The sequence below is a fragment of the Apis laboriosa genome, unplaced genomic scaffold, assembly GCF_014066325.1.
Source record: "Apis laboriosa isolate Shangri-la unplaced genomic scaffold, ASM1406632v1 scaffold23_cov150, whole genome shotgun sequence".
Lineage (NCBI taxonomy): Eukaryota > Metazoa > Arthropoda > Insecta > Hymenoptera > Apidae > Apis > Apis laboriosa.
This window is the reverse complement of record NW_025222452.1, coordinates 883790-907128: the sequence shown is the minus strand read 5'-3', so window position 1 is coordinate 907128 and position 23339 is coordinate 883790. Positions and strand designations below refer to the sequence as shown.

Here is a 23339-nt window from a genome sequence, read left to right as displayed (position 1 = left end):
ACGAACGTTTCGAAATTGCGTGTAATAGTTAGTCGTTTCAATGAATGAAAACTAAAATAACCGTGACAACGCATTATAATAGAATATTACGTAGATTCTAAACTATATGTGTGTTGTACCAACTAAAAACAATCGAAAAAACTAGCAAATGAATACAAGGAAGAGTTAAGAATCTGTGTCGATTAAACAACGAATAACTTGAAGTTTGTATGTGATATTTCCTGGCGGATCAGATTATTGGTTTACTCGGATTTGAAATTCTTTGGCACCCGGCGTGCTTTTCTATTTATTGAGGATGACTCGGAGTGTAGCATCGAAAGGTCAAAAACCTGCAAACTTGCGGGGATTCAGAAAAGCAGATTCAATCCGCACCGTATTCGTGCAAACACGAGATCGATAAATACAGTCATTCCATGGGTTTTATGCTAACGATTTCTTAATAAGAGCGAGAACATTATATACATATATACCATTTACGAAGATATTTCCAGAATTGCATTATATTTTTTAGAAATGATGATTCTTTTGAAATTTTGACGTTTGAAGCTTTATTTAAGTTTTACTTAAGAAAAAGTTATCGAAAAATTATAGTTTAACGATACTTTAAGTAATGGATCATTTAATATATAAGATAATGTCACGTCATTAAGAAAAGTAAATTTTTCTCAAGAATTATCAATCTTCAACGAATAAATTTTCTTTTTAAGCAATTTTTCACAATTTTTGTTGCTTCAAAAGTATTATCTTAAATACAAAATCTGTGTATTTATAACTATAAATAAACTAGCGCGATCTTTCACGCGATATTCAAATCATTAGACATCGACATTGATTTAGACATAATAACATTGAGAATATTTAATTTAATTCAATTTTCATTGATATTCCATAAATCAATATTCATCGAAGAATAATGAAAATAGGATCGTGATATTGTTTTCGCCTCGAATTTCAAAATATATTTTCTCATATTTTCCCTTTTCAACATGTTTACAAAGTAATAAGAAAAGTTATTGCACGATATTGCACGACTCTTCCCTATCCTATTTACACGATTTTCGAGTCGATGCATAGCCTAGTCTTCCTCTTAACCCCATTAGTCAATGGATCCCTCCTCCGGGTCGAATAAAGTCACATTGTGGATGGCCTTCTCTTCTGGAGCCAGAGATGCTGAAAATCAGGTCATTCTATGCCTACCTCGATTTTCGTCGTCCATTGTCTTTCTTTACATCTTAGTTAGATACCTTGTGGAAACGAGTTACGTTTAATTAATTATTCTTTCGAAGTTTAATTTACGCCTTCATTATAAAATTAAATACATTTTCTATTCTATTTCCGTTGCGAATATTTCATCGTTGTTTTTCCCAGTATTATTCCAACTTAATATGATTCAAAATGATCACGAGGCTTTCTCTTTTTTTTTTTTTTGTCAAGAAAGTACGTTCACAGTACTCTAGCCACGAGTACATTATAAGAGTACTTGTCAAGTAATACCCCTTTGGGATTGTTGTACGCAAGTTCAGAGAAGATATGTATATATTAACTATACATACTGGCACTCCAAAAAACGATCAATACGAATACAATAATATTATTTTTCGTTTTCTTTCTTCTCTTTATTTATTTGTTCTACCTTTTTTTTTTCGATTGACATCCATTCTCGAGAATAATTATTCTCTTTCATTTATCAGTATTTACATTCTCTCATTGATTGATTGGAAAAATATACACATGTTCCAGATAGCAATCGCATCAATATTTTTGTCTTCCGGGATCTTTACAAACTTTTTTCTGTTTCTCTAAATTAATAAGAAATTTAAATCAACAAACACGACACATGAGAGAAACTATTAAATTTAAATTTAAATATATTATTATATTATTAAACTATTAAATTTATTATATTATATTATTAAATTTATAATATTATATTATTAAATTTAAATATATAATCATAACGATATTCAATTATGGGTATATATTTCTAAGTAAAAGTGCGATAAAAATATTACGTGAAATTAAATATCGGTAAAAAAAAGAATCATACTTAAAATCTATTTTCGATGATCGATTTATCACTATATTCCAATGATTTGAAGATAAATTGAAAGATAGGGACACTAAATAGTGGGATGGTTTAATTATTTTTGTCAACTTTGTATCTATGAATATTGACAAAAGAGGATAGGTTACAATCGGAACACAGGGTATAATATAATATACCTATATCGTGAACATTGGCGCCACGGTGACTCCGGTGGAAAATCAATAGCCTGACGCTGTGTTCGTGACGAGTTCATCTTACCTTCGGTGTCGAGTCGGTATATCGTGCACTCTTTTGTGCACATCGAATGGTGTATACGTATAGGTACACGTACATCTGGTGGATATACAATCACCCGCCTCGAGTGGGGTTTTAATATACACGGAAAGTCGATCAAACGATGGATTAATTCTATATATAAATATATGTATATAATATATATAATACTGGGTTTATAGTGTTCTTTGATGAATTCGTTCTTTTCTTCGATTCGATTATAATAACCGTGTTACTAATCACCCATTTCGTCTAGGCAATGAACTTACAAACGAATGTGAGAGCAGCTTTGACCGAAGAGAGAAAGGTCACGAAGCTTTTTTTCTTCGAGTCAAGGTGAAGGCGAAGCTCAAGCGAGCTCTTTTCGAAGAAAGGAAAAGGAAGGAAAATTCTTGGCGATATAATTTACGCTTAAGGGAAAGAGCTGCGTAATAATATTTACATTTACGTGTACGTGTATTCGACGAAATAATTTTTACAAGATTGATGGAACTTTAACCTAAAATATTTTTTCGAATAATTTTATTGGACACGCGTTACAAATTAAGGAACGAACAAATTCCAAAGGATAATTCCAAAGGAGTTGAGGATCAGGGATCGACAATCGAAAAACGGAAAAAGGTGAAATTCTAAAGAAATGAGAAATTAAGATATTGAAGAAAATTTTTAAGGTTTAGAGAGACTAGTAGTGTTTGTTGGTGTCTACTCGCAAATCGATATGCGCGAAGACCACGAAACATTGCGGAATTCTGAAGAATTCACAGTGTAGAAGGCTTTGCTTTCTCGCGTCAAAGGACAAAGAGCTTCACTGTTTTGCGTTTCGTTTCTGTCTCTTCTAACTGTTTTCGCGCAACTAACTAGGACAGCGGTTCCACAGTCTCCTCCCAGTTTAAACTCGGATCTTTTCTTCGCGAATGAATTGTCCGTTCTTCGTACTTCAAATACTCAAACGTTCCGTATAAAAATTCGACCTTTGAAGAGGTCGAATTTCAATGTTTTGAAACGTTTTTTTGTCATCGACAGAAGGAAGAAACGCACGAATCCTGGTATCTTTCGCCACGAATCAATTCTCGCGAATTAGAATAGAACGAGCAAAAGGTTAACCTTCCTCACCGTGTCATTCACTTTTGTGATTCATTTCACTCCGCCCACTCTCGGTCGGCTCTCGAGGCAAAATTAATCTTTATACCCTTGCCTCTACCCGTGTAGTCGAAACGGTTTCTCTTCCCCTGCTTTCTGGCAATGCTCATTAAACCGTGCCTCCCGTAATTGTTCTTAATTTACCATAAGTGTCTGACAGACACTTGGAGTATGCCATTCATTCTTACGTTGCCTCTCTCGGCCTTCGATCCATTCAGACCGAGTTTTGTAAATCGGGTCGATCGAGAATCTCGATTTTTTTCCCCTTCCAGAACGGACCATATACCGAGTGACTCGAAAAATTTTAATTGCCGCTTATCTTCACGCGAATAATAAATTGTCGGGAAAATCGATAAGTTTATCATAAGCGTATCTTAGATTTGAGAAATGACTCAATATTTAATGCGTTTGGATAAATGGATAACGAAGGGCAAAGTTTTCTTCTACACAACAGGGAAATATGAACGTAGTATTCGTAGCTTCGTTTCATCCTACTATCGATTCGAGGAAAGTGTGTATTTACTCGCGAAAAGGAGGGTATAAGATTAGTTGATGAACGCACCGTTGGCGTAGACGGTTTGTTGAAATTCGAAAGTGCGTTCTACAGATATATCCCGAGGCATCCACGATCCCAGTCTCGCTCGCTCAGAAATCAAAAGGTTGAGCAACGAAAGGAGAAGAAAGCAGTTATCTTCTTTTTCTTCTTCTTCTTCTTCTTCTTCTTTATGGTTATTTACATAGAAACAGTACATAGAAACGGAATTTTTTTTCGTTAAAGGGTATCGATGTCGTCCTAGGTGTTCTCTCTTTCTTGGCTGAAACTGGCAATGTCACCGCTTCCACAGCGAAATGTCGCCGTGAAATAACGATGCCCGTATCCACTTACTGTGGTTTTCCTTGAGTTTTTGCACGACTGTCCGCGCGATATATTAGCCGTGTGCACTTGCTCAGACCGAGATGAACGTTGAAGGATTTTGGACCGAGAACAGAACAACCAATTGCAAACGAGTTTTCGTATTGGAAAGTACTTGAAAAAAATGATATTTTTTTCGATAAGTGCTTTCCAAAAGCACGATGGATCAATATTTGGGTCTAATATTAGAAATAAGCGCGTTATTGGCAAAATTTATTTGATCGTAAAACTTTCTCTCTCTCTCTCTCTCTCTCTCTCTCTCTCTCTCTCTCTCTCTCTCTCTCTCTCTNNATATATATATATATAGAGAGATTTATTTTTTAAAAAAAGTATTCTACCTTGCCAACGTGAATTTGTGAATCGATGAACGTGTTGAAAAATGTGGAAGATTAATTTCGCGAAGGCGTACGAAAGTGCAATTCTTCGATGCCACGAACGCGTGACTAATTCGAGATACGTTCAGAATAATACACTACAGAAGTTATTCCCGGAACAGTAAATAAAGATTGTGCAACAGCGTAACCGCGCATATATTTCGCGTAGAACTAGCGGTGAACCAATTAAACGTAATCGTATATCTATCGTGTAATAGAAATAGCATGGTGAAAGAAAACGATGAATGGAAATGAAAGAAGCAGAAAAACGAATCTCTCTCTCTCTCTCTCTCTCTCTCTCTCTCTCTCTCTCTCTCTCTCTCTCTCTTCCCTTCTCCCTCTCTCCATTCGATTCTTCATTTTCTCGTTTCAATTTTTTACGCACGCGAGAAAGCTTTTCATCTTTTCGTTTAATTTTTTTTTTGAATTGAATTTAAGATAAAAAATTCGCAAAGAAGAAAAACACGGCGATCGAATATCTTGGATATCTTTGGCGATTTTTAGATAGATGTAAGATGATAAGACGCATTAAAACCCCGTTGCTTACTATTTACAACGGAGTAGAAATATCAGTATATTAAAGAAATGAATAAAACATAATCGTGCACATGATTTCATCGCCTCGATCGAGCAAATTGACTTTTATAGGATATCGCCGATTGGAATTGCATAATCGAGAGTATTGAGCGCAAACGAAGCGTGATGATAAGAATTCAGTTCAGATTCTTTTTCTTACCGGAGTCGAGTTGAAAAATTTCTTTATTCTTTTGCCACGATCTCTGATACGGCTCGTTTTTTTTCTTCTTCTTTTTCTTTTTTTTTTTTTTTACAATTACAATTACATAGTATTACAAGTAATTTCGTTTCGATTGTTACCTCGTTTTTTTTTTTTTTTTGATACTTTGGATTGCAAATATATAGTGGAATATTTTAAGTAAATACTTTTGACAAATATTATTATATATATATTAGTTATTATATATATTATACAAATATTAGCTAAGCAAGATTTTTAATATGAGAAGGTTATTGAAATGAGGTAAAAAGTGAAGAAACTTTAAGGCTCGTATGATTGTTAGAAGATTTCACAAAATTGTTGAATATGCGCTAAAATCGGACAGATACAGTTTGAGGAGAGAGAGATTATTGGTTTAGGAACTGTTTGCTAGTCGTTTAGACCGTCCAGTTTGCTTGGACATCATACAACTAAAAAAGATTAAAGATGTTGGTTTAGATCTTCTGTATTAACACCATTTCATCCATTGTTTATCAAAATCGAGCTTCGATTTCAATGCGAATTTATTTTAAGAGCACAGAGCATACCTTCTTCTCTCCAAAAATTATGCGTTTAAAAATATTTAACAATTCGTACAAGTTTCGAAAAATTAAAAATATCTAGATAAATAATATTACGTTATTTTTATATAATAAATGTTACATTCTTTAATTCTTTAATTCTCCAGACAAACGATAATTTATCACGCTCGATTTAATCGTATAAATAATCGTATAAATAATATTATTTTTATATAGTAAATGTTACATGGTTTTAATTCTTTGATTCTCCAGACAAACGATAATTTATCACACGCTCCATTTAATCGTGTTATTTCACCTCACGTGGTTATCGTATATTAAATTGAATGAAAAAAAAATGCAAGAGGTGTTTTTATCGATATCTCTTGAAAGTTTGATATTATATTTATCAGATATACTGCACGATATATCATATTAAGTAAGGCTAATAAAAAGTCTTATCTTCGATCGTTACGTCAGATATATTTTAACGATCGCGAGGAGAGAGGATTTTGAGGAAAGAAACGTTACCAGCTTATTGTCAAGTGCACGTTTATTCTCAGACCTATATCGTGAACAACTCGTTGCTTTACGTATACGTAATGAGAACGTGTGTGGGATTCGTGCGATTACATCATGCGAATGATGTCACACGTGCGAAATATGCGCCAATGGCGTCGCATACGCCATGGCTACAAACGGATGAATATACCGTTCGTCCCGGTTCTTCTCTCGTATCCTTAAATCGTTCCTTCCTCATACCGTGATCCATAATTGAAACAATTTGGCTGGACTATTGTTACGTAGGTATCTCGTCATCGAATGGACACGATATAATAATATAAGCATGGAAATTTTTATTTATTAAAGGAGAATAAAAGAAAGAAAATTAGAATTGGATGGAAAATTATTTGAATTATTGCTATATGGTTATGCAATATGGTAATGTAGACGATTGTGAATCAGGTGAAATTTTTACTATTAAAGGGGAGTAAGAAAACCGTAAAAAAAACATAAGTATATTGATCAGATAATTTTAAAAATAATTATTTATAATTAAAAAAGAAGATACACAGATAAATATAATCCGTAATTGAAACAATTTGGCTGGGCTATTGTTACGTAGGTATCTCGTTATCGATTGGATATAGTAATATAAACGTGGAAATTTTTATTTATTGAAGGGGAATAAGAAAAAGAAAATTAGGAAATCATTTATTCGGATTATTGTTACGTAGATATGATAATGTAGACGATTATTAGTCTGGTTAATTAGTAGGGTGAAATTTTTACTATTAAATGGAAATGAGAAAAATATAAAAAAAAACAAACAAGTATATTGATCAGTAAATTTAAAAAATTATTATTTACTTATAACCGGAAAAGAAGATACACGTGGAATAAATATAATTGAATCAATTTGACTGGATTGTTGTTAGATATCTCGTGAAAACATGATAAGGTAGAGAGTGGATCAGATATTTTTACTATTAAAGGGAAGTAAGAAAAATACGTCGATCTATAGAGAATTTTTAAAAATAACAATCCAGTCCTCTATATAGTTGAAGAAAAGTGGGATCGTGATGGAAAGTGTGTATATGGAACGTATTATCCGCGAATTCTGAAGCGAGATTCGACGTATATTTAAAAAAGTGTATATAATAAAAATTGATTCAGTCGTGTTACCAATTGATACCATCAATGTTTCAATTGTTTCTGTTTCAGGAGCACCCTTTCGAAGGGTAAGATAGAAGTGAGTTGTTGGTCCGATTGACAAAATGACGACCGACATCTCGGTGGTGCGCGGGGGTTGGGACCCCACGCTACAACAAGAGATTGTCGATGAGTACGAATACGACGGGGGAAACTCGAGTTCGAGACTTTTCGAACGTTCACGGATCAAAGCTTTAGCTGGTACGCTCCCCATTTCTGTCTTCTCTTTATTTTTATCCTTTCGAGAGGCTGGCCCGTTCAAGGACGAATTTGCCATTTTCTACCACGTGCACGCGTCGTAATTAGGAAAATAAAATTTTTTGCGCTCGATAATTCTCAGGCGTTCTGACACAGCTGCTCAAGGATATATATATAAAAGTATATATATACTTTTTTGTTTTATATATATATAAGTAGATTTATATATACGATATGCGATTATTGACGAGTAGTCAAGTTAATTATTGATACAGATATCGATATAGAAATTTTTTGTTTGACAAATTCATACATTCAGTTTACATTCATCGTAGAAAATTTTTCGAAGAATATAACCCGAAGTAAATTACTAATCACGGGTATTGTAAAAAATTGTAATGAAAAAAGATCAAAGTATTGAAGATATCGATCGAAGAAGGAGATAGCTCGAGTAGTTTACTTGCTCGAAAACGAATAAAGTGATAAAGTTCGATTTGTTGAAAAAAACAAAGATATCGGATCAAAATAGGATAATATCTCTTTTTTTTTTTTTTTTTTTTTTTTTGATAATCACACGTTTTGAATATGTTGGTTCGATATCGTTTCAGGTGAACGTGAATTGGTACAAAAAAAGACTTTCCAAAAATGGGTCAACTCCCACTTGGTTCGATGCTCTTGCCGAATCGGCGATTTGTACGTCGATCTGCGGGACGGGAAAATGCTCATCAAGCTTCTCGAGATCCTTTCCGGAGAACGGTTGCCACGACCTACAAAAGGGAAAATGCGGATCCACTGTTTGGAAAACGTGGACAAAGCGTTGCAATTCCTCCGCGAGCAACGCGTCCATTTGGAAAACATGGGATCCCACGACATAGTGGACGGAAATCCACGATTATCCCTCGGCCTCATTTGGACCATTATCTTGCGATTCCAGATACAGGATATCACGATCGAGGAGACGGATAATCAAGAAACGAAATCGGCCAAGGACGCGTTGCTTCTCTGGTGCCAGATGAAGACCGCTGGCTACCATAACGTGAACGTAAGGAATTTCACCACGTCCTGGCGCGATGGATTGGCGTTCAACGCGATAATCCACAAACACCGGCCGGATCTGATCCAATTCGAGAAACTGTCGAAATCCAACGCCATATACAATTTAAACAACGCGTTCAACGTTGCCGAGGACAAGCTCGGGCTCACCAAACTTTTGGACGCCGAAGATATCTTCGTCGATCACCCGGACGAAAAATCGATCATCACTTACGTGGTCACGTATTATCATTACTTCTCCAAGATGAAACAGGAGACGGTGCAAGGTAAAAGGATAGGCAAAGTGGTCGGCATTGCAATGGAGAACGATCGTATGATACACGAGTACGAGAGTCTGACCAGTGATCTGTTGCGTTGGATCGAGGGCACTATAGAGGCGTTGGGGGATCGCCGATTTGCCAATTCCTTGGTGGGTGTCCAGTCCCAGCTCTCCCAATTCTCCAACTATCGCACAGTGGAGAAACCCCCCAAGTTCGTCGAGAAGGGGAACCTCGAGGTGTTGTTGTTCACCCTCCAGTCTAAAATGCGGGCGAACAATCAGAAACCGTACACACCCAAGGAGGGAAAGATGATCTCGGACATCAACAAAGCGTGGGAGAGGCTGGAGAAGGCGGAGCACGAGCGCGAGTTGGCGCTGCGCGAGGAATTGATCCGGCAGGAGAAGTTGGAGCAATTGGCGGCGAGGTTCAATCGGAAGGCGAGCATGAGGGAGACCTGGCTGTCCGAGAATCAACGCTTGGTCTCCCAGGATAATTTCGGTTTCGACTTGGCCGCCGTCGAGGCAGCGGCGAAGAAGCACGAGGCCATCGAAACGGACATCTTCGCTTACGAGGAGCGCGTTCAAGCCGTGATGGCCGTCTCCCAGGAATTGGAGGCCGAGAACTACCACGACATCGAACGTATCAACGCTCGCAAGGACAACGTTCTCAGACTGTGGAATTATCTGTTGGAGCTCCTTCGCGCGAGGAGGATGAGACTGGAGCTGTCCCTCCAACTTCAGCAAAACTTCCAAGAGATGTTGTACATCCTCGACAGCATGGAGGAGATAAAGATGCGTCTACTGACCGACGATTACGGGAAACACTTGATGGGCGTGGAGGATCTGTTGCAGAAGCATTCCCTGGTCGAGGCCGATATCAACGTGTTGGGGGAGAGGGTGAAGGCGGTCGTGCAACAGAGCCAGAGATTCTTGGACCACGGAGAGGGTTACAGGCCTTGCGACCCGGCCATCATAGTCGAGCGGGTGCAACAACTCGAGGACGCTTACGCCGAGTTGGTACGATTGGCGGTGGAGCGCAGGGCAAGGTTGGAGGAGTCTCGAAAGTTGTGGCAATTCTACTGGGACATGGCAGACGAGGAGAATTGGATAAAGGAGAAGGAGCAGATCGTTTCGACCGGGGACATTGGCCACGACTTGACCACCATAAACCTTCTGCTGTCGAAGCACAAGGCACTGGAGAACGAGATCCAGTCCCACGAGCCCCAACTGATGTCCGTTGCCGCGGTCGGGGACGAGCTGGTCCGCCAGAAACACTTCGGCTCCGACAGGATTCAGGAAAGGCTCCACGAGATCCTTGGAATGTGGAATCACCTGTTGGACCTGGCGGCTTTCAGGAGGAAGCGTTTGGAGGAGGCCGTGGACTACCACCAATTGTTCGCCGACGCCGACGACATCGACATTTGGATGCTGGACACGTTGCGCCTCGTCTCGTCCGAGGACGTGGGCAGGGACGAGGCCAACGTTCAGTCGTTGCTGAAGAAGCACAAGGACGTGACGGACGAGCTGAAGAACTACGCCGCCACCATCGACCAGCTTCACCAACAGGCGTCGTCCCTCGGCGAGCAGGACGCCAAGTCGCCGGAAGTGTTGGAGAGATTGGCCTCCATAGACTCGAGGTACAAGGAGCTCATGGAGCTCGCCAAGCTTCGAAAACAAAGATTACTGGACGCGTTGTCGTTGTACAAGTTGTTCAGCGAGTCTGACGGCGTTGAGCAGTGGATAGGCGAGAAGAATCGCATGCTCGAGACCATGGTCCCTGCCAAGGACATCGAGGACGTGGAGATAATGAAGCACAGGTACAACGGGTTCGAGAAGGAGATGTACGCGAACGCGTCGCGCGTCGCCGTGGTCAATCAACTGGCCAGGCAGTTGTTGCACGTCGAGCATCCCAACTCGGAGCAAATCGTGGCTCGGCAGAACGAGCTCAACCAGAAGTGGGCCGAGCTACGCGAGAAGGCTGAGAACAAACGGGACGAGTTGAACTCCGCCCACGGTGTGCAGACGTTCCACATAGAGTGTCGGGAGACGGTGTCGTGGATCGAGGACAAGAAGCGTATCCTTCAACAGACGGACAGTTTGGAGATGGACCTGACCGGCGTCATGACCTTGCAGCGAAGATTGAGCGGGATGGAGCGCGACTTGGCGGCGATTCAAGCGAAACTGGACGCGTTGGAGATGGAGGCTCAGAATATCCAGCAACAAAACCTGGAGGATCCTGAGGTGATCAAGGGAAGGATCGATCAGATACACACGATCTGGGAGCAATTGACTCAGATGTTGAAGGAGCGGGACGCGAAATTGGAGGAAGCTGGAGACCTACACAGGTTCCTCAGGGACCTGGACCACTTCCAGGCCTGGTTGACCAAGACTCAGACGGACGTGGCCAGCGAGGACACGCCGACGACGTTGGCCGACGCGGAGAAACTGTTGACCCAACACCAGAACATCAAAGAGGAGATCGACAATTATACCGACGATTACCAGAAAATGATGGAGTACGGGGAGAGGTTGACGAGCGAGGCGGGCGACGGCGACACCCAGTACATGTTCCTAAGGGAGAGGTTGAACGCTCTGAAGATGGGCTGGGAGGAGTTGCATCAGATGTGGGTGAACCGGAAGATATTGCTGTCCAATTCCCTCAACTTGCAGATATTCGATCGCGACGCTCGCCAGGCAGAGGTGCTTTTGTCCCAGCAAGAGCACATTCTCGCCAAGGACGAAACGCCGGCCAACTTCGAGCAGGCCGAGCACATGATCAAGCGGCACGAGGCGTTCATGACCACGATGGACGCGAACGACGAGAAGATCAATTCCGTGGTCCAGTTCGCTGGACGGCTTGTCGACGAGGGACACTTCGCGGCCGACAAAGTCAAGAAGAAGGCGGAGAGCATAAACGAGCGGCGCCGGATAAACCGAGAGAAGGCGAATCATTATATGGAGAAGCTGAAGGATCAGCTGCAATTGCAGATGTTCTTGCAGGATTGCGAGGAGTTGGGCGAATGGGTTCAGGAGAAGCACATCACCGCCCAGGACGAGACGTACAGAAGCGCGAAGACTGTGCACAGCAAGTGGACCAGGCACCAGGCTTTCGAGGCCGAAATCGCCAGCAACAAGGACCGGTTGCAGCAATTGCAACAGGCCGCCGAAGAATTGATCCAACAGAAGCCCGACCTTGCCGAGATTATCAAGCCGAAGGTGGCCGAGTTGGCGGACCAATTCGAGGAGCTCGAGACGACCACCCACGACAAAGGGGAACGCTTGTTCGACGCGAATCGGGAGGTTCTTATTCACCAGACGTGCGACGATATCGACTCGTGGATGAACGAGTTGGAGAAACAGATCGAGAGCACGGATACGGGCTCCGACCTCGCTTCGGTCAACATCCTGATGCAGAAGCAACAGATGATCGAGACGCAGATGGCCGTGAAGGCGAGGCAGGTGACCGAGTTGGACAAACAGGCGGAACATCTGCAGCGCACGGTTCCGGAGGACAAGATGGAAGAGATCAAGTGCAAGAAGGAGAAGGTCGCCCAGAGGTTCGCCCAGTTGAAGGCTCCGTTGATCGACCGCCAACGCCAGTTGGAGAAGAAAAAGGAGGCGTTCCAGTTCAGGCGGGACGTGGAGGACGAGAAGCTGTGGATCGCCGAGAAGATGCCTCAGGCGACCAGCACCGAGTACGGGAACTCCTTGTTCAACGTGCACATGCTGAAGAAGAAGAATCAATCTCTTCGCACCGAGATAGATAATCACGAGCCCAGGATCAACCTGGTTTGCAACAACGGGCAGAAACTCATAGACGAAGGCCACGAGGACAGCCCCGAGTTCCAGAAGTTGATATCCGAGTTGACCGAGAAATGGAAGGAGTTGAAGCATGCCGTGGACGACAGGAACAAGCATCTTCTCCAAAACGAGAAGGCCCAGCAATACTTCTTCGACGCTACGGAGGCGGAATCGTGGATGAGCGAGCAGGAATTGTACATGATGGTCGAGGATCGTGGCAAGGACGAGATATCTGCCCAGAATCTGATGAAGAAGCACGAGTCTTTGGAGCACGCGGTGGAAGATTACGCGGAGACTATTCGCCAATTGGGAGAGACTGCCAGGCAGCTCATTAACGACCAGCATCCGCTTGGCGATCAGATCGCCGTTAAACAATCTCAGGTGGACAAACTGTACGCCGGCCTCAAGGATCTCGCCGGTGAACGCCGGGCAAAGTTGGACGAGGCTCTTCAATTATTCATGCTGAACAGGGAGGTGGACGATCTGGAGCAATGGATCGCTGAAAGGGAACTGGTGGCTGGAAGCCACGAACTGGGCCAAGATTACGATCACGTGACCCTGCTTTGGGAAAGGTTCAAAGAGTTCGCTCGAGATACGGAGGCGATAGGGTCGGAAAGAGTGGCCGCCGTGAACGGAATCGCGGATTCCCTGATAGCGACCGGCCACTCCGACGCCGCCACAATCGCGGAATGGAAGGACGGTTTGAACGAGGTCTGGCAGGATTTGTTGGAATTGATCGAGACACGCACGCAGATGTTGCAAGCCAGCCGAGAGTTGCACAAGTTCTTCCACGATTGCAAAGACGTGCTTGGAAGAATATTGGAGAAGCAGAACGCGATGTCCGACGAGTTGGGCCGCGATGCCGGCTCCGTTTCCGCCCTTCAACGGAAACACGCTAATTTCATGCAGGATTTGTCCACGTTGCAAAGCCAAGTGACTCAGATTCAAGAGGAGTCTGCCAAGTTGCAGGCAAGCTACGCAGGGGATAAGGCTAGGGAGATAACGAATCGCGAGGGAGAGGTGGTTGCTGCTTGGAACAACCTTCAGTCGTTGTGCGATGCCAGGAGAACCAAGTTGGAGGATACCGGTGATTTGTTCCGGTTCTTCAACATGGTCAGAACACTTATGATTTGGATGGATGACGTGGTCCGTCAAATGAACACCTCGGAGAAGCCTCGAGATGTTGCCGGAGTGGAGTTGCTTATGAACAATCATCAGAGTTTGAAAGCTGAGATAGACGCCAGGGAGGATAACTTGATGGCGTGTATCAATCTTGGAAAAGATTTGTTGGCTAGAAATCATTATGCAAGCAGCCAGATCAAGGAGAAATTGGCAGCTCTAACGGATCATAGGAACGCCTTGTTGCACAGATGGGAGGAACGCTGGGAGAATTTACAACTGAGTAAATACATTGATATTTATTTCATTGAAAATAGATAAAGGTTAACCTCGTTATTACATCATCGTTTCCGTGTTATTACAGTTTTGGAGGTGTATCAATTTGCAAGAGACGCGGCTGTTGCTGAAGCGTGGTTGATCGCCCAAGAACCCTACCTTATGAGCCAAGAACTTGGCGTAAGTGTTTGGAATAATTTTTTGATATAATTGTTTAAATAATATTACTAAATATGTAATTATATCATAGCACACGATCGATGAAGTGGAGAATCTGATTAAGAAACACGAAGCGTTCGAAAAGTCGGCAGCCGCACAGGAAGAAAGGTTTAGTGCCTTGCATCGACTCACTACGGTCAGCGTTTTTTCCTCTTGCAAGTATTTATTCGTAAAATCATCGTATTCGATGAAAATTTGTGTATGTTGCAGTTCGAGTTGAAGGAAATGAAGAGGAGGGAACAAGAACGAGAAGAGGAGGAAAGACGCAAGAAAGAGGAGGCCGCAGCTGCCGAGGCAGCCCGATTAGCTAAAGCAACACCTGTAACTAGTCCAGATGAACCACCTAGCGAGAGGTACTTTTTAACCTTCAATATATTTTTTTATTTATTTAAAAGTAAAAGTAGCTAATAAGAACAGCTATTAGTAATGGAATTATAATAGAATGCATAGAATGATTTTGAGATATAATTGAGTTTAAAATTAAAATGCAACCAAATTGGATTTAAATATATAAATAAAAATATATTTTTGTGGAAACAGAGCAGAAGCAGAGGGTGTACCAAGTGGGGAACGTCCAACTGGAGAAGATGAGTCACATGGTAAGATAATAACACGTATGCATAATATTTTGAAAAGCAATTTGATAAGAGTGCCATATAAGTTGCATTTTAATGCATTGAAGAATAACAATAATTTATTCAAAAAACTAATTATGATATCGAATAAAAAAATCAATTTTCTTGAATGTTTTTTTTTCCATGTTTTAAAATGATTTTCTGAGAAAAAAAATTTCAAAACTCAAATGGGCCAAACCTATATAAAATTAATAGAAATGTTCTTCTTTTTCTTCTTTTTTTTTTTTTTTTTTTTTTTNNNTTTTTTTTTTTTTTTTTTTTTTTTTTTTGTTCCACTAATACAATATTGTATTGTACAAGTTTGCTTTCCACGTATTTTTGTACACTTAACTCTTAGGCGACTGGTTTTACAAACTGGTTTGTTTGGATAAGCATGAAATTGCTAACAGCACGTTTATTTTTGCCTTTCTCTTTTTCCGACCTATTGTCAACATTGTGACTCCGTCCTACTTGAAAATCCGATGTTCCTGATTATTAATCCTTTCCTGAACGCACCTTAAATGCGGCACGGAATGCACAATCCACAGTGGCACCTCGCAAGGCTTCTACACGTACACCACAGCCTCAAGACAAGCCCAAGGAAGGTGAGTGTCCTGATGAAATGAATATCGCCAATTTTGCACTCGATATTTTAAAATGATTATTATTATTAAAAATATTTATTATATTTTTTACATTCAACATCATATAGCGTATTGTTTATGTCATTTAATTATTACGTCATTTATTACATTGTCTGTTAATTTTTTATCACATTCTCTCTCTCTCTCTCTCTCTCTCTCTCTCTCTCTCTCTCTCTCTCTCTCTCTCTCTGCAATTCATTTTTATATCATTTGTCTTTCTCATTGTGGCTAATGAGTGCAAAGGGTTACAAATCTTTTTCAGGATAAAGAGAAATCATTGTATATATATATAATGTATGTACTAATTTTAATTATCATTTCTTAATAGCATCACTTCATTGAATATCAGTGTCTCCTTTGATTATGAAGAGTAATCAAATTTTTTTCAAAATATTGCATAACATTTGTATTCATTCGATTCCGTTTACAATCATTTACTCTTATTTCGCAAACGAGAATCTGATATTTGATGATTGAATTGCATTTTATATATATAGATCCTGCTATATCGATCCTTTAAGCTGGTGATGGAGCAAATTAAAATTAAAATCATCTGGTATCGATTTTACGACATATCGGTTTTCTTTCTTTCCATCGTGGAAATATTTAATCGAATTGTGTAATAATTACTTGCAACAAGTAATAACGAAAGTTACTTATAAATTATACTTTTCTCAGTAAAAGAGAGAAAAAAGGAATGCCTTCAATTCAATTTTTACACAATTCGAGTTAAATGATAAATTTCTTTATGTCTTTCAGCATAATTCTTAGGCCAATTAGCCAATCTGCCTTTCGCTATAATCGACAAGCTGTGATCATTTACTTGCTTTTATTAACTGTTTTTAGCAGGTGATGGAGACATTTCTACCCGAGACAAAACGAGTATTTATGTAGAAAAATTATTAACGACATTTATTCAAATATGACATGAGGAAAGTTTTAGTTAATATTGCATCTCATTGAAATATTTCACGTTATTTGATTATATTGAATAAATTCTACTCTGATACAATAATGAATACAATAATTTTTCAAAAGAAATAGGTAAATCAATTTCACGAATTGAATCATGTTTTTCGATTTAAATCGTGTGAAAATATTTATTTTTTATTCGAAAGGTAAGCACATCGGTGATCACGAAAAAGTCAATATTTATTTTAATTATTACGATTTTAAATTTCAAAATATGCTTGTGTGTGTGCGTTCCTTGCAAATAACGGATGCTTGTTCATTCGTTTCGACAATTTATTTCGTTTGTATTATTAACTATTGTTATAATTTACGTTCTTTGTCTCATCTTATTACATCCACAAGTATCAACAAGCTTGAAAATCATCATTCATCATATAAATATCCTTTCATTTATTTTTTAACAAATAACGTAAGAAACACAAGATGTTTAGCTTTTGTATCGATATCTCGCTTTCATCGAGTGATCTCTCTTCGCTCTGAATATCCGTTTTCAAAGTATAGCATGGTTAAAATTGGTGTGATGGTGTATAGTGCATGTTCAGAAACCTGCACGTCTATCCACGCGAGGAGAAGCAACACCACCTGCCACCTCTTCGAAATCTCCGCAAGGTCTATCTAGTCCAACAAGTAAGTTCATTTCAAGGAATTAATTAATTTTCTTCATTCATCCTCATTCACGATAAAAGGAAGATCGCGTGTAAAATCGCGTAAAATTAAAAAAATATCAAAAAAAAAAAAAAATCAATCAGATTAATCCAACGATACTCATCATCATTGGCATCATTGAATCTCTAAAAAAAATTTCACCGAAACGATTAATTTCATAATTTTGAAAATTTGAAGCGACAAGATATAAAAGAGAGATATATAAAAGAAGAAGACGGCGCCCTCCCATCCCTGATTATAATTAAAAGAAAATTATAGAGAACGTAGTAGTAAAAAGTTGTATTGCGTCGGAATTATGTGCTAAAATAATGCATCTCGTCGTTTAATTTTTCTCTTGGCCCAGCAGGACAAGTAGTCCCAAATTCGTCCACGAATTTACACGCCTCAACGATCCTTAGCGTCTCGTCGACTGAACGAGCTGTACACATTTCATTGATCATTATATATCGAATCAATTGCCTTTTGTCGATAATGAACAATGCTTTCTGGGATATCCCCTCCTTCGCATCGAGCACCCCGTACAATTTCGATATACTGTGATTCTTGTCGGATAGAATGGGTATATTCATTTCGCCCAGTCCACCCTGTTTCCGCGGTGTGATGGCCCATGCTAAATGTACGTACTCGGAGTCTGTAGAAATAGCAACTACATCGCAACCTGTTTGCAATTTGAAATGAAATTAGATATTTTCTTTTCTTTTTTTTTTTTTAATTTTAATTTAATTCGTATCGAATCGAACGTAATAATAGAAAGTGAGAAATGAGGGGAATGAATTATTATTATTATTATTATTATTATTATTTGAATCGTTACATAAAAGAAGAAATGAAATGGAAAAATAATGTACCCAATTTATTGAACTCCTCGATGCGATCACTGAATTGTATCATTTCCGTGGGACATATAAAGGTGAAATCATATGGATAAAAGAGCATTATTAAGTACTTCTCCTGGTACTGTTTTAGAGATATTTCTTGTAATTTTAATTCGACTACTGCGATGCCTGACCAAGCTGGCGCTACAGTCATCAACGCAGGTATCGTCTGCATCTCCGATATACGCAGCTTTCGCGGTTGATTTTCGTAACAGACATCTGAATCTATCATGCTTTTTAAAATCGGGTCAAAAACTGTCGTCATCTTGGATTACAGGGATAAAAAGATATAGGATAAAAGATCTTGTAAAAGTAAAAGGTTTTTTTTTTACATACAACGCGAATGTTGGCAAATATTATATCCTGGTAACGGAAACAAAAGTTTTGAGAGAGAGGAAACACAGTTACTTTCACACCTTTCGTGAAAACTCTTAATTATCAATTCGTTCTGAATACTTCTGATTTTCGATAGCAAAATGACAAAAAAAAAAAAAGAAATTTTTTTTCAAAAGATCCGACGAGATAGACAAATTGGTAGAATTTCAAGATTCCTTTTTTTCAAAGACCAGCTTTAAAAAAAGAAAAGCTTCGAAGATTGATTCTTTTTTGCCAGAATTTGATCTTGAATCTTAAAAAAGTAGATCTCGCATGGGCATGTTGCATGAGCAGCGAAAAGAATTCCTACGAATTTAACAATATTCTCGCCTTCTACTCTCCTTTCATCATAATTATATATATATATGTGTATAAGATAAAAGTAGGCTCTCGATGTGACGTGTAAGTAGCTAATAACATAATCGCGCGTGTTGCGTGTGTCGTGTTGAAAGCTCCTAAAGGTGGAAGCGGAAGCGAGTCTGGTACTTTAAGACGTAAGGAACGTAGTCGCAGCAAGTCGCCGTTCAGAAGTTTCCGTTGGAGAAAATCCGCCAAGTCGCCGAGTTTAGATCGCAGTGGCGTGAGTGATGATGAACGCAGCATTTCTGGTAAGCGATTCTATTCACACATCGGCCACACATTGGAGCTTCTCTATTTACCATCACTTACGCCTACTCACAATTTTTTAAATATTCATCAATAATAATATTTTCTTAAGTTTAAATTTTAATTAAGGAATTAACATTAGCCAATTATAAATATCATGATTATGAATTTTTATCTAGGTAATTTTATCTAGGATAACAGTGCTGAAAAAAGATGCATCGAAGAAAACATTAAACTTACTTTTTAACTTTAAACTTTACTTTTCAGCTTTACGATCCCACAAGGATCCCAGAAAGCGTTTCCTTTGTTTTCCTGAACGTTGTGTACGTGTGTGTATGCGCGTGCGTATGCGCGTGCGTATGGCGTCCCGAGCACGTGTACGAGGGATGTGTTGAATGGAACGTTAAGAATCTGGGCTATGGAAACTATTAATAATGTATGCATCCCACTAATCACGCGTGATCAGAATCAAGTTTGCGATTGACGATTGTATCTTGAATGCGTGTACACGTTTGGGTGGCTGAATTGCATTTCAGAATCGTTTATAACCTCTAATCTAACGATTAACCGTTTTGCTCCTCCTACTCGAGATGGATTTCTTTCACTGAATGTATAATTATATTTGCAACTGTGTTGTACGTCCGGAAGGAAATTGGATGTTATGTAACGTAGATTATATCTTCCTTTTCTTTAATTCTTCGCGTTATTAGTTGCGAGGTAGCGTAGTCTCATAGATCTTATCAATTCTGTCTGTTTAAATTGGATTCAATTTTACAGAACAACGAAGTCCCACCGACGATGAATTCGAAGGCGTATTGCAACGGAAGCATGAATGGGAGAGTACAACGAAGAAAGCGTCTAATCGATCTTGGCACAAAGTATACATGGTTGTACGTGGACAAAGCTTGTTTGTATATACGGACCAAAAATCGTACAAGGCAGCGCCTGATCAACCGTACAAGGGAGAATCTCCTCTGGATCTTAGAGGAGCGACTATTACCGTGGCGAGTGATTATACTAAGAAGAAACACGTCTTCCGAGTAAAGTGAGTTCTATCTTGTATTCTTGATCACAAACGGTTAGACAAATTTATATTTTTGATCTATTTATATCTATAGTTTCTTAAGGAGTTGAGTTCAGAAAAAATCATTATATTATCTTATATGATTTTATAAAAAAAGAAAAAGATGAAAATATAAAATTTCATATAATTTTTTAGGTCACAAAGCGGATCAGATTTCCTATTTCAGGCTAAAGATGATTCTGAAATGAACGAATGGGTTACCGTGTTGAATCAAGCGGCACAAGGTACATCAGGCGCGGGCACATCCAGGGCGCACACTTTGCCCGCGCCCACGCAAGCCGAAACTAAACGACGTAGTTTCTTCACTCTCAAGAAAAAGTGAGTCTCTCGTTAGAAGTATGTGAAACGTTCGGAAAAAAAAAAAAAAAAAAAAAAGGGTAACCGCGTGCGATGACGTGACGTCGACATATCACGTAAAAAAGACAAAGTTCATGGAATTCGATACGAAACGAAGATTTATTTAGTCGAGAAAGCTTTTTGCCCGTTCAATCCTCTCTTCTTTGCTTTTAATCATCGTTTCATTTTAAATTAATTTACATCAATTTCATAAAAAAAAAAAAAATTCTTTCATATTGTTTCTTTCGTGCTGATGATTTTTTTTTAAATCACTTTCATTTATCTATTTATTACGAGTGCTGTGACAATTGTTAACGTGAATTGTTGTAAGCATTGTTAATTGCTCGTAATGGATATTACAAGGTGTGTATGTTAAACCATGGACTTTCTAACATTTTTTTCCTTTTTCTTGCATTAATCATCCAATAATCTAATTTTTCGTTAGCATTTCGCCATCGAGTACGTTTGAGAGTAAAGTAAAACGAAGACCTGATTAAATACGTGTTCGAAGCTGTAGGTATTTTAATATATATTTTGTTTCTTTTTCTCGATATCATTGTTCATCGTTATATATATGAGTAAGCAGGATCACCTCGGACCGATGAAATTATTGTATGATTGTGATTTGAAAGATTCGAGGTTTTCCCATGTCATTTCCATCTCACGATATACGTTTAACGCTGGCAGACATTTTTCCATTTCATTCGATCACATTTGCATATTTTATCATATTTTAGAAAAGCCAAAAAGTAGAAAGTGTGAAACCAATGAACTGTAAGAAAACAGTACACAATTGGAACAACATTTAGAGAGATTGCGGTGAGTCGCATAAACAATCATTAGATCATTTTTTTACCGTCGTACTATTGCACGATTTTCATTGATCATCGTTTAACCAGTTGTATTTCTCTCTCTCTCTCTCCTTCTGTTACACTTTTTGATTTAATTTTTTTTTTTTTTTTTTTTTTTTTTTTCATTTATTAGTACATCTCGAGAGGTACAAGAGGAATGTTCTTCCAATTGTGAATGCGGAATGATATATATTTATAAGTTCTCTATAAAGATGAGAACTACATACAGTGCTTAACTGTGTTTCATATGCACGCCTATATAAGGTTCCTTTCATTCAAGTCGCTAATTACAGTTACGTCTCGTTATCCGTTATGTATATTTTTTTGAAAATCTTTCCTATAACAATCATTAATTATCAGAAATAGATGTGATAATAATTTCTGAAGTAAAATTAAAAAACTTTTAATGAATTTAATAAAAAAAAATTGTTAATTGTTCACTTTACTTTCTATGGATTTTTAATGTTAAAAAAATAATATTTTAAATTAAATTTAACGAAAGAATATATATGATTGAATATTAAAAAAAAATTTTGATGTGTTATTAACGAATTCAGAAATTATTGCATTTGAAGATTGTAGAATTTTATGAATTATATTATTTAATAGAGTCAAAGAATATTGAAATATTTGAAAGTATAAATGTATATGGATCAAAGAAAACTAAGAGAAAGATTAAAAGCAAAGTGAAAAAAAAATATCGCATTCCACCAAGAAACGATTTCACTGTTCACAAAGTGAAACATTAGAATTGCGGATCAACGAAATGCGATGGATGATTATTATTCCTAAACGACAGCTGTACTTTAGCGACAAAACATTTCAAGACTTCAAAACCGAATATATTTGGCTTATTCTAGAAAGTATTCAAGAAGAGAAGAGAATATGAAACACAATCATTTTAATCGTGTCACCAAACCAAAGCTCAGTTCACAAGGTGCTTCTTATTCGCATTTTTCATTGCTTTTTCATGAAACGTTTCTTTCGTTCGCTCTAGTATCATGTAATGTTATTATTATCTATGCGTAGACACACATGATTTATCTGTATATCATTGTTGGATTATATTGTGGCCATCCTTTTGTCATTGCTTCATTATATCATCATATTATATCATTTGTTCACGCTTTTTTGCTGATCGGAAAAAAACTTTCAGAGAACATCATCATCTTGGTTTTGAGTAAGATATAACACTGTTGTGGAGGTAAATTTTGGCTCTTCACGCGATATTTAGACGCGTGCAACTAAAAGACAGAGCTGGTTCATGCATTAACTTACTTTAATTGTCCACATTTATGTGTGTAGCATCCGTATTTGCTCGTGTCATTGAGCGATAGTATAGCATTCATTTAGCAGCATCAGAAGATATTTTTAAAACGTAGTACTATTGTCTTCATATACAATACATGGTGGTCTATTTTAACTTATCCATTTTATTATTTTTAAAAAATATATATAATGAAAGGATTGTATGATTTAAATTGAATTAAATTTCAAAATGGACTAGAGATCAAATAATTTAAAAAAAATGGAAAGGTCAAAAATCGACTACACTGTGTTTATGGATATTCAACACTCATTCTTGCCCAATATTATGAATATTAAATTTTAAAGAGGCTAGAGCGCTTTTATTTT

The 23339-nt window shown here is 38.4% G+C and overlaps 1 protein-coding gene across 5 annotated transcripts in view; it reads left to right on the top strand.

Annotated features, from left to right (window-relative positions):
- LOC122713475 (spectrin beta chain) overlaps positions 1-23339 on the top strand; it is a 28268-nt gene that overhangs the window by 4459 nt on the left and 470 nt on the right. The window contains exons 2-12 of one of the 5 annotated variants that reach the window (XM_043933960.1): positions 7769-7957; positions 8563-14469; positions 14551-14642; positions 14713-14817; positions 14892-15034; positions 15222-15280; positions 15844-15900; positions 17443-17538; positions 19280-19435; positions 20211-20478; positions 20653-20835. In XM_043933960.1, coding sequence (XP_043789895.1) covers positions 7822-7957; positions 8563-14469; positions 14551-14642; positions 14713-14817; positions 14892-15034; positions 15222-15280; positions 15844-15900; positions 17443-17538; positions 19280-19435; positions 20211-20478; positions 20653-20835 — 7202 coding nt within the window. In that variant the 5' untranslated portion in view covers positions 7769-7821. The remainder of the gene's footprint in view (positions 1-7768; positions 7958-8562; positions 14470-14550; positions 14643-14712; positions 14818-14891; positions 15035-15221; positions 15281-15843; positions 15901-17442; positions 17539-19279; positions 19436-20210; positions 20479-20652; positions 20836-23339) is intronic. The other 4 variants (XM_043933963.1, XM_043933962.1, XM_043933964.1 and 1 more) reach the window with 4 other exon arrangements.